This window comes from Juglans regia, chromosome 1, assembly GCF_001411555.2.
Source record: "Juglans regia cultivar Chandler chromosome 1, Walnut 2.0, whole genome shotgun sequence".
NCBI lineage: Eukaryota > Viridiplantae > Streptophyta > Magnoliopsida > Fagales > Juglandaceae > Juglans > Juglans regia.
In genome coordinates this window covers 8,441,924-8,462,039 of record NC_049901.1, presented here as the reverse complement: position 1 = coordinate 8,462,039, position 20,116 = coordinate 8,441,924, and the positions used below count along the sequence as shown (strand labels likewise).

Below are 20,116 nucleotides of genomic sequence, written 5' to 3'. Positions count from 1 at the left end.
AATCGGCCATTATCTGCATCATCAGTTAACGAAGGAAAATGGAGGCGCGGTCGGAAGCAGAAAAGGTTGTTTCTTCATTGTTATACGTATATGTGATATACTATTCTTCTCCTTCTCCAACCTTATGAGTGGATATTAGTCTTAAATGATGAGATCGTCAAAAGAAAAAAAAGGTTTGCATCAAAGTGATGAGATTAGGCAGAGAAAAAAACAATTTAGTTTGGAAGCAGTGAGCGGACATTAGTTTCATGAAGTGAGAACTGTCAAATAACGATGCTGTGTATCATTGTAATGATGAGGGAAAGCGTGAAAGAAGAAAGAGACATTGCTGTACATCAATGGTTAAAATTCATTCCACGTAATTGCTCCTGATTCAAGTAGTAGCTAGGTGGATAATATGATAGCATTTTTTGTTTTTTGTTTTTGTTTTTGTTTTTTTGTTTTTTTATCTTGATGTCTTGTTCTGTTTTTATAATATAATTTTGGTACTATTTCTTTTCTAAACTGTCGTTACCTGCTGGGCTTGGCCGTAGATGGGTATGGTAAAACGAACACACCTAAATCCTCTGAATCTATGCATATATATCATTCCTATGATTTGTAAAATTGTCGCAAACACGCTTTAATCAGAAATGGCTGTAAAGGGTCTTTCTATTGTTGTTAGAGACATTTTTACGTCACAAGCTGCCAATATTCGAACAAAATGAGCTTACAAGTATCTTCATATCTTAAGACAAGTACTAATCTGCAGGTCCATGCATTTACATATAATAAATTTACATACACATATATATCTTAGATTCATTTTTTTGCATTTAAAGTAGTTCAAATGTGTAATTTATATCCATACATAAGGTTTCAGTCTGTCGAAATAATATATATAAATGATTAAATTTATATAATATATATAAATGTGTAATTTATATAAATGACATTGGCTTAATCAAATACAATACGCTTAATATATATATATATATATACCACTTAAAATGAGCATGTAATATTGAATTAAGAATCGTTGGGTTATAAGAATTTTGAGCTACAGTAACTAGTTCTTGCATGGGGATCATATTTAGCCAGCACAGTACTACGCAAGATCAAACCATGCACTTGGTTAATATTATTTGATCCTGTACAACGACATACTCACTTTGTTCCCTTGGTTTCTTTTTTATTTCCCCTGCAATTTTCTCTCTTTTCCCGTTATTTTATCCTGTCCAACGACATTTATATGAAATTTTATATAATTGCAATCAACGAATTTTATATATTAGTATTGTTAAATGACCATTGAAAATAGAAGTAAAAATAATAATTTAATTAGAGTGAAGTACTAGATAACCGTTACAATATTATTAAATATAAAATTATCGGAAAAGTGTAGGTTAGAAATTATGAAACTTAACACATATATATTTTATTTGATTACAAATTAATTATATATAACTACTTATAGAACTGTAAAATATGATAAAAATAAATTTGATAAAAATAAAAATAAAAATATTAAATTAATAATATTTTATTATTATATAGAGTACTTTAAATTAATAATCTAATGTGAGATTAGATTTTGAGTGGAATAGACAAAACGTAAAATATGTGATTATCAGGCATATCAGTTTGACTATTAATTATAGGATATATAACTAATTCACTCTTAGACACTATTACTAGTATTGAGCCTCCCATCTTTGAACCTGATCACCCATTAAAAAAAATATATACAAGTTCAAAGACAATTATATATATATGGTTGTTCTAGACTTTCTTGTTCTATATATTATCATTTGGTATTTGTATAATTCTGTTAACAAGTAAATGATTAATTAATTTATATACCGTCTGAGCTATAAATGATTATGTCTTTTGTCTTCCATCCCAACAAGATTAATAATAATAAAAAAAAACCCTATAATTTTTTTTTTACATAAAAAAAAACCCTATAATGATTACTTTGGCCTTTTCAATATATATTATATTATATCTAGCTCCTTTCTTTTTTGCTAGGGATGAATTATTCCATGTCACTAATAGCATGAATCCAATGCAATTTAAGTCAAAATCACATAAAACATGTCATCTCATCATTTAACTTTACAATTTATATATTATAGAGATCATTAATATTTGGGACCTTCTTAATCATGTATCCGATCGATTCCTTCGAGGTTTGTGATCAGTACTCTATATAAAGCGTACGTAAATTCAATTTTCAAATTAACAAATCAAGTTCGATCATCCATTAATCTTTTACATGAAAAAAATATATATATATATATTTTTTTTCTTTTTGGTTATTTTGGACGGATGAATTAAGGTCTTTATATAAATTTATATATCCTTCATGCATGCAGGCGGCAGGCCTACAACATCGGGCATGTCCCGGGGCCTCATGCACGTGCGTGTGATAGAATAATTTGGTCTACCACGTACGTACAATGATGATGAAACACGTGAGCACAGTTCATCAATAGGGCAAGGTGGATAGCTAGAGAGCCATCATCTTCATTAGGGATGTTTCTAAAGTGTTTTCGTTTTGGGTCCATTTTTCTTTACGGAATGTCTAACAAAAGTGGAACAAAACCCTCCACATTTGATAAATGAGAGGTCATGGAGTGTTCCCTCTTCATCATGCGCATATATATTATTATATAATTAATTTCCTCTGTTTATTCAATTTTTAATTGTATCTTATGCTACAAAAACACACTTTAATTAGACAATCTACAAACCGAGGACTCTTAAATTTCCAAAAGCAATATTGCAGTTCTACTTGGTAGTGGGATCTTAGTAATTGCACACTGAGGTCGCCATCAAGATCAATAGATCAGAGAGAGAGAGAGAGAGAGAGAGAGGCAAAAATCAGTGGGTGGAATATTATATATATGCTTTGACATGAAAACAGAGCCTTTCATTTCTTCAAATCCATTGCATATGGGTCGAAATTAAGCCACGTTTGAGAAACTCTGCCAGATTCCTCCATTTCGGCGAAGTGGCTGGCTTTGTCCCACTATACGTCGAGACTCTCACAGTTCATGAGTTCCTTTTCTTTTCTGGTTGATTTCACGACCTCTTTAGAAAGAGGCCGATTAATAGGCTGGAATTATATCAAGCCAGTCAGTGTCGCTAGCGAATGCAGCCCACATGCAGATGAATGTATTAATTTCTTCTAAGCTTTTTTAAAAGCAAGCAAAGTAACAATCTGTGAGATTGAGAAAAAAAAAAAAAGGTGGGTATTGTCGATCATGCACAGTACTGGCCATTTGTACCATCTTTTCACATTTTCGTACAAGCGAGCTGGATCGATCTTCGATTAGATATGAGTTGATAATGTCGATCCATATATGCTTTTTTATGCACAGAATGATCATGATCCAAAAGAAAATATGAGAAGCTAGGGTCTTGATTTATAACTCTTTTGCTGTTTCTTCCCCCTTCGCGGTTAGCTAATTCCTACTTCGGGGTAATCTTTGGATGAAGATCATGTCTCCTCAGCCACCTTCACATGATGATATGCATATCTAGTAATTTTCTATATCCCTTGTATGCAATATATATATATATATATATATATATATATAGGTGAAGATTTCGAATCCTAGTCGTTCCCTTAGTGGAGTGGCCACTTTTTCAAAATTCCAACGTGAAAAAGCACTTATTCAGATATATAGATAAAAGATTGAAATATTATATAGATCAGGAGCCATGGTTTAAGTGCAACATAGAAGTGACAAATAAAGTAAATAATAATGGGATATATATCTAGTAAGAACTCCTAGCTAGTCGTAATTTTACCTTACCACCCAAACCCTTAATTTTTTTTCATTTCTCATCATGATGAAGTACTTCTTTCTTACGTACGTAATTAAGCATATATATATAGTAGGCAAATGGTACGACGTGCGGCATTATGGTAATATTCAATTTATTAAGGTAATTACCCTCGTACGAATTGTTATAATTTTGATCTTATAAGAGCACTCTCATTGGAATAGCTAAATTAAAGTACATTTTTGATGAATGTAAGATGAATTTAACTTTTAGCTATTTCATTTTTATAAATCTCTACATTGGAATAGTCATTTTTTCATTATATGACAATAAAATAATATAAGATGAATTTAATTTTGACTATTCACATCAAATTTCAAATTGAATTATCCATTTATTCATTATATAGTAATGAGTAATTAAAATTTTGAAATTTTTTTAATTTTTTTAATTATAAATTTTTTTTATTTTATCATATTTTACTATTTATAATATTATATATTAATTTGTAATTGTATTCTAATTATATTTTTTCAATTGTCATTTAAAATAGAGAGATAAATAATTAATATTAAAAGGAGAGAGAAATAAATAATATAAAAAAGATTTGATGAATGAATAGTGTGTTCCAAATTTAGAAATTAGTTTGGATATTACTGTAGCTATATTCCAAATATTTAGAATATAGCTAATTCAATCTGAGCAATTTATTGACCTAATAGCTAAATTCTCATTAGATTTAGCTTTTAGCTAATCCAATAAAAATGCTTTAACAAGCTCAGATTATCGTGAGGAGGAACAGGCCAGAAAGGAGTGTACATTGAAATATTCTTAAAAAAAATAGTAAGTGATCTATAACTTAATTTCCTTGCTACTAAACTGGTCAAATGATAAAAAATATATTAATAACGTCATTATATGACTGTGTGCATGCCAGTGTGTGTGTATATATATATTGCATATATGCCCTATATATCCTAGCTATATATATATATATAGGTGGATTTCGGACCAGAAGTCAAGCTACCAATTTATATATGTATATATATATATATGTCGTTGATCATCCTAGCTGTAACCTATATATAAAACATGAAATCACCGTTTGATCAGCAATCTAAATATTTAAATGCCAAAACTAAAGATGGTGCAATATGTTGACATATTCACCTTATAAAGTTGTGGCATGGGAGACATTCATCAAGAGAGAGCGGCCAATTTTGACCTTGAAAAAGAATATCAGTGGACCAAAGATTTGCTAGATGCATGGCCTAGCAGCTAGCTAGCTTGCATATTATCCATAATTAAGTTCTTGATCAACCCTTATATATATATAAAAATATATATATATGCATGCCTCCACACATGCACACACACATAATTAATATTCCTTCCTACACCAGCATGACGAGTGCATCACTTTCTCAACAGTGATTCCATCGACACTGTAGTACTGATATCCATTAATGACATGTACTATATATATATATATATATATATATATATATATAGATAGGAGTCGAAAGTGTGGAAGACTATGTTAGCAAGAAGTGGCATCATCACCCACTAAGATTAATGGATGCATATATATATATATATATATATATATATATATATAGTGCCATCAGATCATGATGATGATCAGTCAGCTGGGTTCTGACCAATATCAAAACCCTAGCTACTTACTTCATGCATGCATCATGATTTCTTCTCGAGTACTGATTGAAGAGCGTGGCAGCACGGGAGCTAGCCAGCACGCCCAGCCACCCATGAAATCAGATTGGTCCGCATGCATGCGCCCGATACTTGATTATAATCAACAACGACTTTTTAATTGGTCCATCTCATGTAGGGTTTTTTTTTTTCCCACAGTTAACTTGCTTAATTCCCAGCATCATGAAATTCGGAACCCTTTAGCTAATTTCTAATCGATCAGCACCCTAAACCTACCTGCTTGCTCTCAAAATGGAATATATATATATATATATATATAAGTACTACTGAATCTTTAACTTTTTACCTACAATTAAATTAATTGAAGCAGTAGTACTACCGGTGGTACGTACGTACTTTTGTTTTATTATTTATTTATTTATTTTGTCTAGAATATTTGATGCGATCGTTGAGACGTAATTGTCATGTAAACGCAACATATGATCTCCAATTAATGTATTTGGAACATGAAACATACACCCGTGAGACAATATGTTTCATATCATGTATATGTATATAAATAAAATGATCGATCCTATTACACAGAATTATATATATCTAGTAACTAATTATAAAACATTAATCGTCGTAAAGATAATCATGTCGGAGTACATGCATTTAATTAGCATCGTTGTTAGTAAAGTCTATCTATTTTAATTAATTCCAGGTTAGGAATCGAATCGTTCATATATTAATTAATATAGTAAGTCACTGGACGGCCATTTCAATTTTCAAATGATCGTGCTGCATGCATGCTTGGATCGAGTACATGGTACATTGCATACGGAGAAAAAGACATTACGAAACCATTATCTTAATTATTTATTTGATCTAAATCACAATCTAGAGCCCTTTTCTTTACAATTGATCCAGTGTTTGACTAAAATTAAGAACAATATCACATTTATAGAGTTTCGAAATCTAGATCAAGCTCGCGCGTTAATATATATTACGTTGCAGAATCTTCATTTTGACACTTAGCTAGTGATCATTCGGTGCGTGACAAATCATGTCCCCGTTTGAGCCTGTCTAAACAGTTATCACAAGTACTACTACTGTACGTAGGGAGGCTTCCTTTTCCAACAATATACTTGAAGAGCTCGCCATCGGATTAACCATTAATGTTGTCGATCTTGCTGTTGATTTACGGCAAATCCCGGGACCTTAATTTAGAGCGTACTGCAGTTAACAAAATTATCCATCAACTATATATATATAAAGATCAGTTTAATGCTACTATATAATTAATTTCAATTATATGTTTCGATTATTGAGCTCTAGCAAATGACACTAGCAGTACTTTTTGGTGCATGATATTTCATTTACAACAATGACAGATCGATATCATATGGTCTTACACACACACGCATAGAGGAACATACGTACGCCTCCTCAGTACGTACCAGTTTTAGTAGTACTCATTTTTCTTAATTTCTAATTTTCATTCATTATTGGATTTTTTTCCTGTATCACACGCTTGCAAGGGCGCAATCACACTGCAATTTATTCAAGAATACTGCTACAGCTACAAACGAATTATACAAAAGTAATCACGCAAACTGATGTAGTTTCATCTGATCCGTTAGATCTACTTTATAATTATAAAATTAGTAACTTTATAATCTGATGAATCACATTAAGCTACATCGTTATATGATTATTTTTGTGTAATCTTTTTATGGTTAAAGTATTTCTCTTTATTCAATGCCAAGACTCAATCAAAGTATCGACTTCCTGCATGAATTAGTATGGCGCTATATATATATATATATATATATATTCAATTAGTAAATACAAGAAGCCAACTTGGGAAGATCAGGTTTATTTATTTATTTAATTTTTAACATGAGGATCAGGGAAAGAAAATTAAACAACGGGGGGGTATGAGTTTAGCCTGCTCATGAATTGTTTTTGAGGCACTCTTATCAAGATATGGAAATGCAGGAGGGGCTCATGGCTGCCTATTCATTTTCCGACAAATAAACAAGGAAATCGTCCACTGCCCTTCCATTGGTAGGCAAAAGCTAAGGCAAATTGGTAAAAAAGAAAGTACCTTTGGAGATCATCAAGTAGAAGCCAGCTCTCCCCTCATCCTCACACTAATTTCAGAAGGGGTTAAATTATATAAATATACATATAATCTCTCTCATGTTCTGATCATGTTCCCCCCCAACCTCTTGACTATAAATTGATAACCCCAAAATCCACCAACCCAACAAACATGTACCCACTAACCATGTGGTATGAATGAGTAAAACTAGTGGATTTTCCTTTTTTATTCCCACCCAAAAAGATAGCACATATTGTCCTTATTATATATTATATGTATTAATATATATATTTATATATGCCTTCGCACCAATATCTCCTCCACATGATGTCTCTTCAAAGTCAACGTCCCTCATGAGGTTTAATTTGTCCATTCAATTAGCAATATGATCTGCTACCTAACTGCCTAATTTCTAACTTTGGAGTTGCGAACATGTGCGGGTTTTCTATTTTTTAGGTAGACTTGAAATAACATATATGATTTCAATCATTATATATAGTAGTCAATGAAGCCTAGTTAGTTCGTAATATTAATTATAATGTACCAGTAGGCAGTTATAAAGGCATGATTGACTAGGACCAATTAATGCTTAGAAACTGATCAATTAATAGACTGCCTAGTTCGTAATATTTCTTGATGCATGCATTATTAATATATATAGCCAGATATATTATATAGTACTCATGTTGGCATGCATGCATGCAGTATAGATATAGCTAGCTAAGGAATTACATCATGAAAGCGCTCATGCATGGAGTAAAATACTAAACTTTTCGCTCAGAAAAGAGAAAGACTATAGGGTAAATTATACATGCAATCCTCTTTTCTCAAATCACATTTCATGATGCACGTAGTCTAAACTTTCTGATCAGTCTCATTTCAGCTTAGAAAAAGCTAGCAGTGTAAATTGATTAATTGATCTTCGTAAATCTCTAAATTAGGTTACGTAAAGATCAGTACTCGATCGATATTAATGTTTGTGTAAATCCCACGATCGATCGAATAATGGCGATATATGTATATCGATTTCAGAAATTAGGCCTAAGAGGGTCAGTCGTTCGATCTGATAAACTGCATGCCCTATTTTAGTAGGAGATCAGAATATGATCATAATTGCCACATACTTGAATATATTAATTGAATTCACCAGATCATCACAATTATATATAGGCTCGTAGACGTGGTACGTACAAGCTAATTAGGGGATTAAGTCAAATGGAGTTGAAGATTGGGTCAGCTAGCTTTCAACCAATGAAGACTGGCCTTTTAAGCCATTTACATGAGCAAATGGAGTTCGTTGAATCATTACTTAATTTCTCTCCGATGAAAGCTTCAGCACATGATACTTGAGATTAGCAAGAAAAAATCAATCTTTTAGAGAGAGAGATCAAAGGAGAAAATGCCAATGATGATGTGGCCCTCAATTTAGACAAAAACAGCATCTAAGAAAGTGTTTTCATGCATCCACATTCCACACACCCCAGAGAAAAGTCTCTCTTACCTACTGATCAGATGGTAAATTATTATAATTTTCATCGAAAAACATGACATGGAGCTCTGAATTAGAATGTTCTACGCTCTTCATAGGCGTCTGAATCTCCAATCACAAAAGACAAAATACCCTCAAATTATAATTTCCATCACACGCTAGCAATGCATGTGAGTGGAGCATCTCTCTCTCTCTCTCTCTCTCTCTCAAAGGTTTCTCTTATTAGTCCATATGTGTAAGTTTGTAACGCTCTCAAACATCCCACGAGCCTAAGACCCTAAACACCTGCTGCATCTTCAACCTCCTCTTTTATCCTTATCTCTCTGCAAGTCCGGCCTCTCTCCTATTATTTCTCTCTGATCAAACGCATATATGCATCAAAAGAAACCATACCAGCTTCTTGTTCCTCCTCCTTCTTAGAAAAATTCTTTTTTTTTTTTTTTTGTTTAATTGTTAATCTTCGCCATATACACACATATACAATCTAATCATGGCCTTCGAAACTTGGCTAATTAAGGTAAAGACGGCGATATCAAACAGTTTTGAGGTGGTGCGACCCGCCGCACCGAACCCAAGACTGATAAAGAGGTCCAACGTCGGCGTTCTAGCCTTTGAGATCGCTGGCCTCATGTCCAAACTCCTTCACCTATGGCAATCCCTCTTGGACAAGAACACTGTCCGCCTCCGCAACGAGTCTATCTCTCTCGAGGGAGTCCACAAGATCGTATCCAACGACGAAGCTTTCCTCCTCGGCCTCGCGTGCGCGGAGTTGTCTGAGAATCTCAGACTTGTCGCCAAATCGGTATCCAGAATAAGCAAGAAATGCGAGGAACCGAGTCTCCGGTGCTTCGAGCGCTTGTTCGATGAGTTCGCCAACTGGGGACGCGACCCTCATAGTTGGGTTTTAAGCTTGAAAGAAATGGAAGCTAGAATCAAGAAGATGGACAGATACGTCACTCTCACGGCCACGCTACATAGAGAAGTGGACGAGCTTTCTGTCATGGAAAGTGTGTTAAACAAATCGTTAGTCAAGTGTCAGGAAAAAGAATCATCAATTTCAATTTCTGAGCTTCAGCAGAAGATTTACTGGCAACGACAGGAAATCAAGTATCTTAAAGAGAGATCACTATGGAACCGAAGCTTTGATACTGTTGTTTCCCTGCTTGCACGGTCTATTTTCACTATCTTGGCAAGGATCAAACTTGTTTTCGGTATAGGAATATGTCCAGAGTCTCTGACTCGCAGTCTCTCAGCTTCGGCCACTGTCCACCCCTCCGATCAAAACCCAAGTTCTTGCCTTTTCGTGTCAGGGCCTTTAATGAAAAGCTCAGAACTTGAGGAAAAGAAAGATTTGGCTGATGGGTTTTTCGAGTCCAACTCCAAGCTCCTAAAGCCCCCAGCAACTACGCTAGGCGCCGCAGCTTTAGCCCTACACTACTCGAATTTGATCATAGTGATGGAAAAGATGATCAAGTCACCACAATTGGTCGGTGTGGATGCCAGGGATGATCTTTATGCAATGTTACCAAGCAGTATACGTTCGATGCTGAGGGATAGGTTGAAGGGATCCGCGGGGTTTTCGGCGAGCGATCCGGTTCTTGCTGGGGAGTGGAGGGAGGCCTTGGGAAAGATCTTGGGTTGGTTGTCACCATTAGCACATAATATGATAAAATGGCAAAGTGAAAGGAGCTTTGAGCAGCAAACTTTGGTGCCCAAAACGAACGTGATGCTTCTGCAGACGCTGTTTTTTGCTAACAAGGAGAAGACCGAGGCTGCCATTACCGAGCTATTAGTGGGACTGAACTACATTTGGAAGTTCGAGAGGGAGATGACTGCTAAGGCCCTGTTCGAATCCACCAACTTCAATGGGATGATCTTGAATGCGAAGAATTCCGGCTAAAGGGCCGGTGATGGTTTTCCTTTAATCTTTCTTCTTTTTTGGTTCTAATTTTATCTCTAATATTTTCATCATGGTTGATTTTGATTTAAATTTTGTTTTAGTATGATCTTTGAGGGTTTGTTTTGCTTCTAACCCGGATCGATCTCTGTATATGGTAATTATAAATGCATGTAAATGATCATCATATGATTTTGAGTAATCCAAACAATTACAATATATTTTCTCCGTCATGTGATTTTATTTTATTTTTTTGATAGGCAGTCATGTGAAATTATTCCTGATGAATTTGGCCATTATTGTTTATGAATCATGGTCTCTCTCTCTTTTTTCTTTTTTTTCTCTCTCTTGGATGTTATCATCATATATATATATATATATATATATATGTATGTATATATTATAGTATGTTAGCACCCTGGCCTGGATATATAATTTGATCGATCCAGATTCATGAGTACCAGCTTGATCGATCATGTAGTTCGAGTGGTTGGGTTGAGGTAGATGGTGGGCCCTTTTTGATCACCTAGTAGCCAAGACTAGTGATTTTTCAAGGGAATCTTTCAAATCTATTCTATATATATGATGATGGATGGATGGACTGACACTATTTCTCTTTCAAATAATTAATGCAAGTGCCAAAGTGGAGACTAGCTAAAATTTGCCTACAATGTGACAACGCCACTTAACTTAACCCCTAATTTCTTCATCATTGATCGATGACCTTCTTCTCCATTAAGGACACTTCAGTCATGTTGGTGCGTTAATTTGGTACAGAAAAAAAAAAAAAAAAAAAAACACTCATAAATTGGTTCTTGGAAACACGAAGAAAATAATAGAAAAAACTAAACTAAAACTGCTCAAAATCGTTGAGATCATGGACAAGATTTTTTTTTTCTCTTTTTCTGTTCCTTTTTTTTTTTATATATAAATATAAACTCATTAATCCTAGCTAAGAATATATATATAAGGCAGTCCATCTTGGCTTTTGGCATCCAAAAGCTATACTGATAGCATATTTTTTATTTTTTATTTGTATTTTTTAAAAAATATCAAATTATCAATACAGCTCATTAGATAATCACAAATCACAGGCCGGTACTGCCTTATTGATCCAAAGTAATACTAATACAGTCGTGAAATGTGTAAATGTTGTACAGTCATTTTGAAAAATAATGGAATCCACTATTAAAAAATTAATTTCTTTTCATGTAAATCTCATATTTATTTATTTTTTTTAAAATGACTGTACGGCACTTACACACTAACGACTACAAATATCATTTCCCATTTACCCAAGTTTCACGATTGGCTTTTTCTGCTTTTGTATCCTTTTAGGGCCCTTGTGACCATCATTTTACAAACAATTAATTAATTTCCTGTAACATCGAAGAGATCATAATAGAAGACACGAGAAGTGATCATGACCCACACATATATATATACACACACACATGATCTCATGAATCCTAGCTAGCTCCTTTGTAATTCTCTGGGTGTTTTTTTATTTTTTTTTTTCGGCCTGACCGGTCCAGTACTTCTTGATTGACTGAGGCATATGTAAAATACTTTATCAAGATTCAAAAATGGGGATATGTTTTGTTTTCTTGTATAATAGATAGATTTGATTTTCCAGGTCCACCGCAAAGAAAAACAAGAACGAATTACGGAACAATTAAACCAATTAATTAAACTAAGTCATGTACGTATGACGTCTTTTAGTTGCTTTCTGGGCAAGAATCGCCGGCTGGTTTAAAATTTATTTGATATTTATGTTAAGAATATAATATAAATAATTAAATTTATTTATTTCTATCATTTCATATGGTATATATAAGTTCCGATTCCTAATATATTGGATTATAAAAACCATTAAAAAAGGAAGCAATTATAGAAAGTTTAAGCCTTTATTAATACAAGGAAACCTAATTTTTTTAGAAGAAGGGTTTCCTTTTTTGTGCACTGTAAAAGCCTATGAGCATTTCTTAAATATCGAATTAAAAACAAAGCCCATATTGAGGTAAGATTGTTGTTTCGAAATGTAAAGCCCATTAAGGCCGGACAGGCCTCGAGTCCCGTTCAGCCATCAGGGCCCATATGATTGAGTCCAAAAACTTTCAACGTATAGTTAATTGTTGGACTGTACCCAAAGATTAGAACAGACTTTCAAAAGCGAGATGGTGAACTTTTAATTAGTGGAAAGTTGTCGTCGGCCCAACTTTAGGTATCTAAATAATATTAGATTTGAGCCCAACTATATGAATACCAACCACTACACTAGTCATTGCCAAGTTTAAATTTGGACTAGAACTTCAAATTTTGGCTAGTCAAAATCTTTGGTTAAATTAATTCACATTGGATAAGACATTTTAAAATTAAATTAGTAATATAATATTATATATTTTAATAATATTTTATATTTTTATTTTTTAATATTTTACAAATACACTTCATATATTTCTTCAAATTGGATTCAACGCCACAAAACCTAGGCGAAATATATTACATGCTCTTGAAAAATGGAATAGAATAAGATAGAAAATGACGGACTATTTATCAAAATTGAAATGGATAATATAGACTTCAAAATAATTATATAATATAGACATTAAAATAACGTATAGACATTTTGAAATAGATGTAAGATATTATAAAAAAGATGGAAAGTAACATTTATGTATATAATATATGATGGGTCAAAAACTTCACAACCCACGCATCTGATATAAGATTAAAATATAATGATTGTTAGAAATGATTAAAATATTATTTTAGTGAGTGAATAGTATCTAGTTAAAGATGACTAGAAAGCTTAATTTACTGTAGCGCATATGTTCAGTGTTAGTGGTTTGGTTAGTCTAATGTAGAGAAATCTAATTATTGATGTTAGGATGCTAATTATATATCACAGTACTAAGGCGCATGCGTATTTTGTTTAACAACAAAATGAGGAGCTAAAACAGAGTAGAAAGAAAGCATGACATGGTGAACTTTTAATTAATAGCAATATCCTTATTACATTATGCATGTAACAGCACTTTTATTATCCTCGATCGAATAGACATATATAATATATTAATTTCTTTGTCTTTAAGCAGATATTAACAAGTTCGTAATATTGCACTTGATCAGAGTATCCCAATCACTTTATCTTTGTCCGTCTCCCCCCCCACTGTCAGTTTCGGAACCATGACGTCGAGGCTTTCCAGCGTTGTCTGGGTCCGAGTCACTTGGAATTGGTTCCACGAAAAGCCCTGTCACGAGGCCCCGTCTTTCTACGGTTGGCTCATATGTAAGCTTCTCGGCTGGGGTGATATTGGATTCAGCCTTGCGTGTTTCAAGAGCCTCCGGTTTACCACTTGATTTGACCGGTTCTTCTTGTTCATTGGATACAACCAACTGGATGCCAGGATTCCTTTCGGTGATGGAATTGTCAAACAACATCGAGTTGTTGACACTCTGTACGTTGCTATTAACGTATGTTCTTGATGGCGGGTTTTCTTTTGTGATTGGATTTTCGGATCTCTTAGCCTTGGAGCTCCCCTCTCCATCAGCAGTAGCTTCAGTGCCCTCAGTTGGATTGAGCTTGTAACCTCGCTGAATGTGGACCTTTTCTTCTTTTTCAGCCGACTCTAAGCCTAAGTGCATTGATGCTCCTTCATTTCCACCAGCTATGGTTATGACACTGACTGGTTTTTCATCAATCGGATAGCTAGTGGTCAGCTTTTGAAGATACTTAAAAATATCTTTCCTTACCTCTTCATGCGGTGGAAGCTGTTCCCCGTCGGAGACAACAGTACTCGGCTTTTGTGTGGTTGATTTGCTTGATATTTTCCTATCTTTTGGATTGTTTGAACTTGTAGTGTTGATCTGTTTTGCACTAGAACTGGCGGAGTATATTGCCTCCTTTCTGTCACAAGTTTCTTCCTTCTCCGGCTTCGGCTTTTCTTTTGCTTGAAATGCAGCACTTGTTCTTTCTTCAGTTATTCCTCGCACTACTTTCTTCTCTCCTTCCCTTTCCTCTTCCTCTGACTTTGGCTTAGCATCACCACCGATGGCATCAGAATCTGACTTTTGGGGTTGATCAGTAGTTAGGAAAACTTTTTTTGGCCGTGTCACCACTCCATCTAGTTGAGAGGAGGTTTCAATTGGGGTTTGTTTCTGGGAAACCACTGGTTTTGGTTCTTTCTCAGAGAGAGAAGATGGGGGCTGAGCGGCAGTGGGTGCAGGCTGAGAGCTTTCTTGAATTGTGGATTGTAATATAGTTGCACCAGTTGGTTGTGATGTCTTTAGGCTAGTAGGTTGAGATAACAAATTAAGAGATGGAGACCAAGGCGGATTAAGGGATGTCCCCGATGCTGGTTGGATTTGAGATGTGCGAGATGGTGACGAGGGCACGGAGCCCGCAGCACGGGATTGAGGTGCTGGCTCAGGAGTGGGTTGTAATGTAGTTGCACCAGTTGATTGTGATGTCTTTAGGCCAGTAGGTTGAGAGAACAAATTACGAGATGGAGACCAAGGCAGATTAAGGGATGTCCCTGATGTTGGTTGGATTTGAGATGTGCGAGATGGTGACGAGGGCACGGAGCCCGCAGCACGGGATTGAGGTGTTGGCTCAAGAGTGGGTTGTAATGTAGTTGCACTAGTTGGTTGTGATGTCTTTAGGCCAGTAGGTTGAGAGAAAAAATTACGAGATGGAGACCAAGGCGGATTAAGGGATGTCCCCGATGCTGGTTGGATTTGAGATGTGCGAGATGGTGACGAGGGCACAGAGCCCGCAGCACTGGATTGAGGTGCTGGCTCAGGAGTGGGTTGTAATGTAGTTGCACCAGTTGGTTGTGATGTCTTTAGGCCAGTAGGTTGAGAGAAAAAATTACGAGATGGAGACCAAGGCGGATTAAGGGATGTCCCCGATGCTGGTTGGATTTGAGATGTGCGAGATGGTGACGAGGGCACGGAGCCCCCAGCTCGGGATTGAGGTACTGGCTCTGATGGCTGGGGTTCAGTTCTTTGTGGTACTTGTGCCTGGGGAGGAGGGGGGGCCTGTACTGCTGGGGATGTCCCTGTGTATGGCCTAAATGGTGGTCGCATAATGGGGACAGCAGTGGCAGCTTGAGCAGGCATTTGGATTTCAGGTGCAGGCCGAGAGGGTTGTGATTCAGCAGTAGGGCGTGGGGGAGGAGGTGGAGAACTTGTTAATGATTGCCAAGGGAGACGAAAACGGAATGGTAGCCTTTGATCTGCCATAGCTATCAAGGAAAAAAGATCTTAGATTAAGATCAGAAGTAGATGGTGTTTGGTTGTGTCCAAGCTTAGAGGTGATTATTAAATGTTTAGTGCATATGATTGTCTATATATATACATATAGGTATGCATTTGATACCTTAGACAATTTTTGGGAGCTTTACATTGTTTTGTGCCTTGAAACTAGCACTCTCCTCTTGCTTCTTTGCCTTCGTAGGGGGTAAAGACATGTCTGGGATTCCAAACTTGTCTGGTAAGTCTAGCATCTCGTTTAAGTTGCCTTGGGGTTTTCCATTTCTTAGTGATTCTATTTTGATCCTTCTAGTGGATGTTGGTGAACTATGTACTTTAACTTGAACTTGTGCTAGCAAGCAAGAATCTATTAGTAAGTGTAATTTTCACATGATTTTTATTATTTTTTTACTTATTAAAATTGTTAGTTTTTCTTTATTTTTTTAATTCATTTTTCTTTATTTGCTTAATATTGAAGGAATGAGAAAGTTTAGTGTAAAAGAATGACATTTTGGAACATTCAAGAAAGGAAAGGTCAAAGGGGTTTAACGTAATCCCAAACTGGAAACATTTCTGCACAGTTTTGAATATTCTCACCATATCTCTCGCGTCAGAGATCGGATTGAGCTGATTCAAAATGCATTTGGAAAGCTAACTTAACGGGCTACAATGGTTCTTGAAATAGAGTTGTTGTAATTCTCACGTTTTTCAAGCAAAAAAGGGCCTGCAATCTAAACTTGAAAATCTGCAGAATTGACAGCGGGGATTGGGGATTGATTTTCTTTCCTTGTGAGGATGGCTTCAACGAAAAAAGAAGAGGATCAAGAGTCTATGACTTGGCTTTGGAGGGGAGCAGCCGACATCAAGGAAGAGCCGGGTTTTTGAGTTTTTTTTCTTTATTCCGAATTTCTTTCAATTGTTGTATGTTAAACTCTTTGATTATGTTTTTATTTAGTTTTATTATGAACTAAATTCTATTTTCTAGAACTATGATGTAGTCTAACTCTAATTATAGGAATCTTTCTTTAATTGAACTAAGTTAGTATTTGTTTTATATTGTTGAGTAGTTCATTCTAGACTTAATGCTTATGAATGATTGATCACCGTTTACATGATTTGGTATTCAAGTTGAAATTGAGAAGTGATAATTGTTTCAGCCTATGTTTGAGATACCATAATGAATCTGTAGGATAGAGATATCTATGGACTTGTGTAATCTTTATGAGGGTTTCTTTGTTCTTAATGGATTTTGACTGGTTTAGAATTTTAACAGAGATGTAGACAATTTACTTGTTGGGATATTTTTTTAATGCTTGAGAAAGATTAATAAATAAATTAGAGAGACTTGATTATCAACAATAGTAAATAATTATAATTAATTCAATTAGGAATTTTGCATAGGATTAGTTCTGGTGAATTGGAAACCCTAGAATATTGTTTTCTTGATCTCAATTTGGTTATTTTAAATTTTCTAGTCCAACAATTCATTCAAATTCGAATTATCAAACAAATCATATAAATTTAATAAATTTTGATACTTATTAGTAATTTTTCAATCTTCGTGAGACGATACTCTTACTCATTCACTTTATTACTTGTTACGATTCGTGTAATTGCAATTTCAACCAACGGGCATTTGAAGTATATTTTACAGTCCACATGGATGATACCTTGAGTCCAGTGATCATGTCAATGAGGATAAGTCATAGAGTTTGTCAACTGACTAAGGAAATGTATTTCGGAAGCAATATTCTCTCGAGAATTTATCTAATCTTGAGAGCTTAAATGAAAGAGATAAACACTCTTGAATGGCCATGGAATTGGTATTAGACCCCAAAAGACTTTTTTTTTCTCAGGAAAATGACATTCATTAATAACCAGAACTTCAGTTCACATAAACTAAAGACATTTATATACAAGATAAACATATCGACTCCTTTCTAGTTCCATTTCCTTTTGTGTCCTACTACTGATCAATACTTCTTTCTCAAGAAAATGGATATACAAGCCGCCAAGGCCTTCAATTCTCAATAAAAAGACGTGAAAACTTCATTTACAATATGCAGACAAGATAATAACAAAAAAAAAAAAAAAACGAATTACAAATTCTATTTTACAATTCGGCACTATCTAAGAAAATTTAGAGCTGGTTTAGATTCAGAGATAAAATGAAATAGTTTTATATGAAAAGTTTTGCTACATACAACCGCAGTGGGAACTATCAAGTAATCGGCTTATATTAAAAAAAAAATAAAAACCAAAATCAACAGGTCTCCTCATTTGCAGCTTCTTTTCTCATGTTTGTCCTCAAGCTTAAGTCCTCCATCAAGCTTCTAATGCTTTTTCTCATTTCTTCATCTTTTTTTGTTTTTCACACGAAAGAGAGAAGCATTCACAAAAAATCAGGGACAGTCTCATAATCTGGGTCATAGACACCAATAAAGTTTAGCCAAAAGATCTAAAATTTACACTCAAACCCAATACAAAGGGGAGGTAATTTTGTTGTTTCACTCCATCTTCATGTGTAAAAAACGATTTTTACAAACCAAAGTTGATTTTGATCTGGAAGTTCCTTTGAGACAAGATGATGTCCCATATAAAACCTTGAGTGGATCATGCTGCTTATGTAAGGATTCTAGTTTTTTGCTCTTCATTTCTTGCTCTTGTAGTCTTTGCCTCTAGAACTTGAGATTTGGTTCTCGGCTTGGTAGTGGAAGGAAAGAAATCGAGAGAGAGAGAGGGGGGGGCAACGAAATGAGAGAAGTACAAAAAATAAAAAAATTTATGCAGCCGGTTACGCGGTTTCTCCTAGTTGGTTGCAAGTAGAGTTTTTCTTAGATGAAAGATTAAAGTTGCAAAAAAAATATTGTTAGAATATTATTTTTTAACATTATTATTATTTTAAAATTTAAAAAAGTTAAATTGTTTATTATATTTTATATGAAAATTTAAAATATTATAATAATGAGATGAGATGAGATGAAACAATTTTCGAATCTAAATGAGAATTTATTTTATATGCATTAATAGTTTGAGGGATGCTACTCATCATTCCACACTACACACTTTACATATTTTAAAATTATTTTTATTATTATTTTATTTTATTTTATTCTTGTTAAACTAATTTAATTATTTTACTTATCATTCATATACCGCACATTTGTTATAAAAAAGAGCAATGCCTACACAACCTTTCCAACATCCATGCACCATATTTTTTAAAATTTTTTAATATTTTTTAAAATTTTTGTTTTAAGTTTATTCTTTTTAAACTAATCCAATTCTTTTATTTATTATTCATATATTAAATATTTGAAAAAAGAAAAAATAATAAAAATTAAAAAAAGTATAGTGTGTGGAGGTTGTGTAAATAATATGAGGTTGTGTAAATTTTTTCTATAAAAAAATGAAAAAATAAAATAAATAGAGTGTGTAATATGTAAGAATAATAAATAGAATTATTATAATAATTCTATTGATCAGTTCAGAGGTCAACATCGTAGCCACCTCCTACTTGCCATAATAAAAGACACGAGAGAGAAGGAAAAAAATGCTCTCGTCTACGTCCCCACAAGACACTGGATAATTAGTTAATTATTTAAAAAAAAAAAAAAAGAAGAAGATAAAGAGATTTTTTTTTTTTAAATGTATAAAGAGAATCGATTAAGTATTATCTATCGTGCTGCTTCCGAAAAGGCTCTTATATCCTTTAGCTTTGCTTTATCCCATATTCCACGTGAAGGTAACGGATCATGTTTTATACTTTCTTTGAATTAACTCAACTACTCGAGCTTTATGTTAAGGGCAGTGATAGTGTGCGGCGGGCCCAGCTTTGACTGGACGTGCCCCACTAGTGTAAATTTTACATTTTATTTTTTTTAATTTTTTTTACATAATTTTAATATATTTAAATATTCTTAAAAAATAAAAAAAT

General features: G+C 34.2%; 2 protein-coding genes across 2 annotated transcripts; one reads left to right on the top strand and one right to left on the bottom strand.

Annotated features, from left to right (window-relative positions):
* The first annotated feature begins 9,247 nt into the window (after nucleotides 1–9,247).
* Nucleotides 9,248–11,156, top strand: LOC108987376 (protein PSK SIMULATOR 1-like). Its single transcript, XM_018960277.2, has one exon. It carries the CDS (start codon nucleotides 9,517–9,519, stop codon nucleotides 10,924–10,926), a length of 1,410 nt encoding a protein of 469 aa, XP_018815822.1. The 5' UTR covers nucleotides 9,248–9,516; the 3' UTR covers nucleotides 10,927–11,156.
* Nucleotides 11,157–13,888: 2,732 nt separating this feature from the next.
* On the bottom strand, nucleotides 13,889–16,238 carry LOC108987425 (proteoglycan 4-like). Its single transcript, XM_018960342.2, has one exon. The coding sequence runs from the start codon at nucleotides 16,168–16,170 to the stop codon at nucleotides 14,071–14,073; it is 2,100 nt and encodes a 699-aa protein (XP_018815887.2). The 5' UTR covers nucleotides 16,171–16,238; the 3' UTR covers nucleotides 13,889–14,070.
* Nucleotides 16,239–20,116: the final 3,878 nt, after the last annotated feature.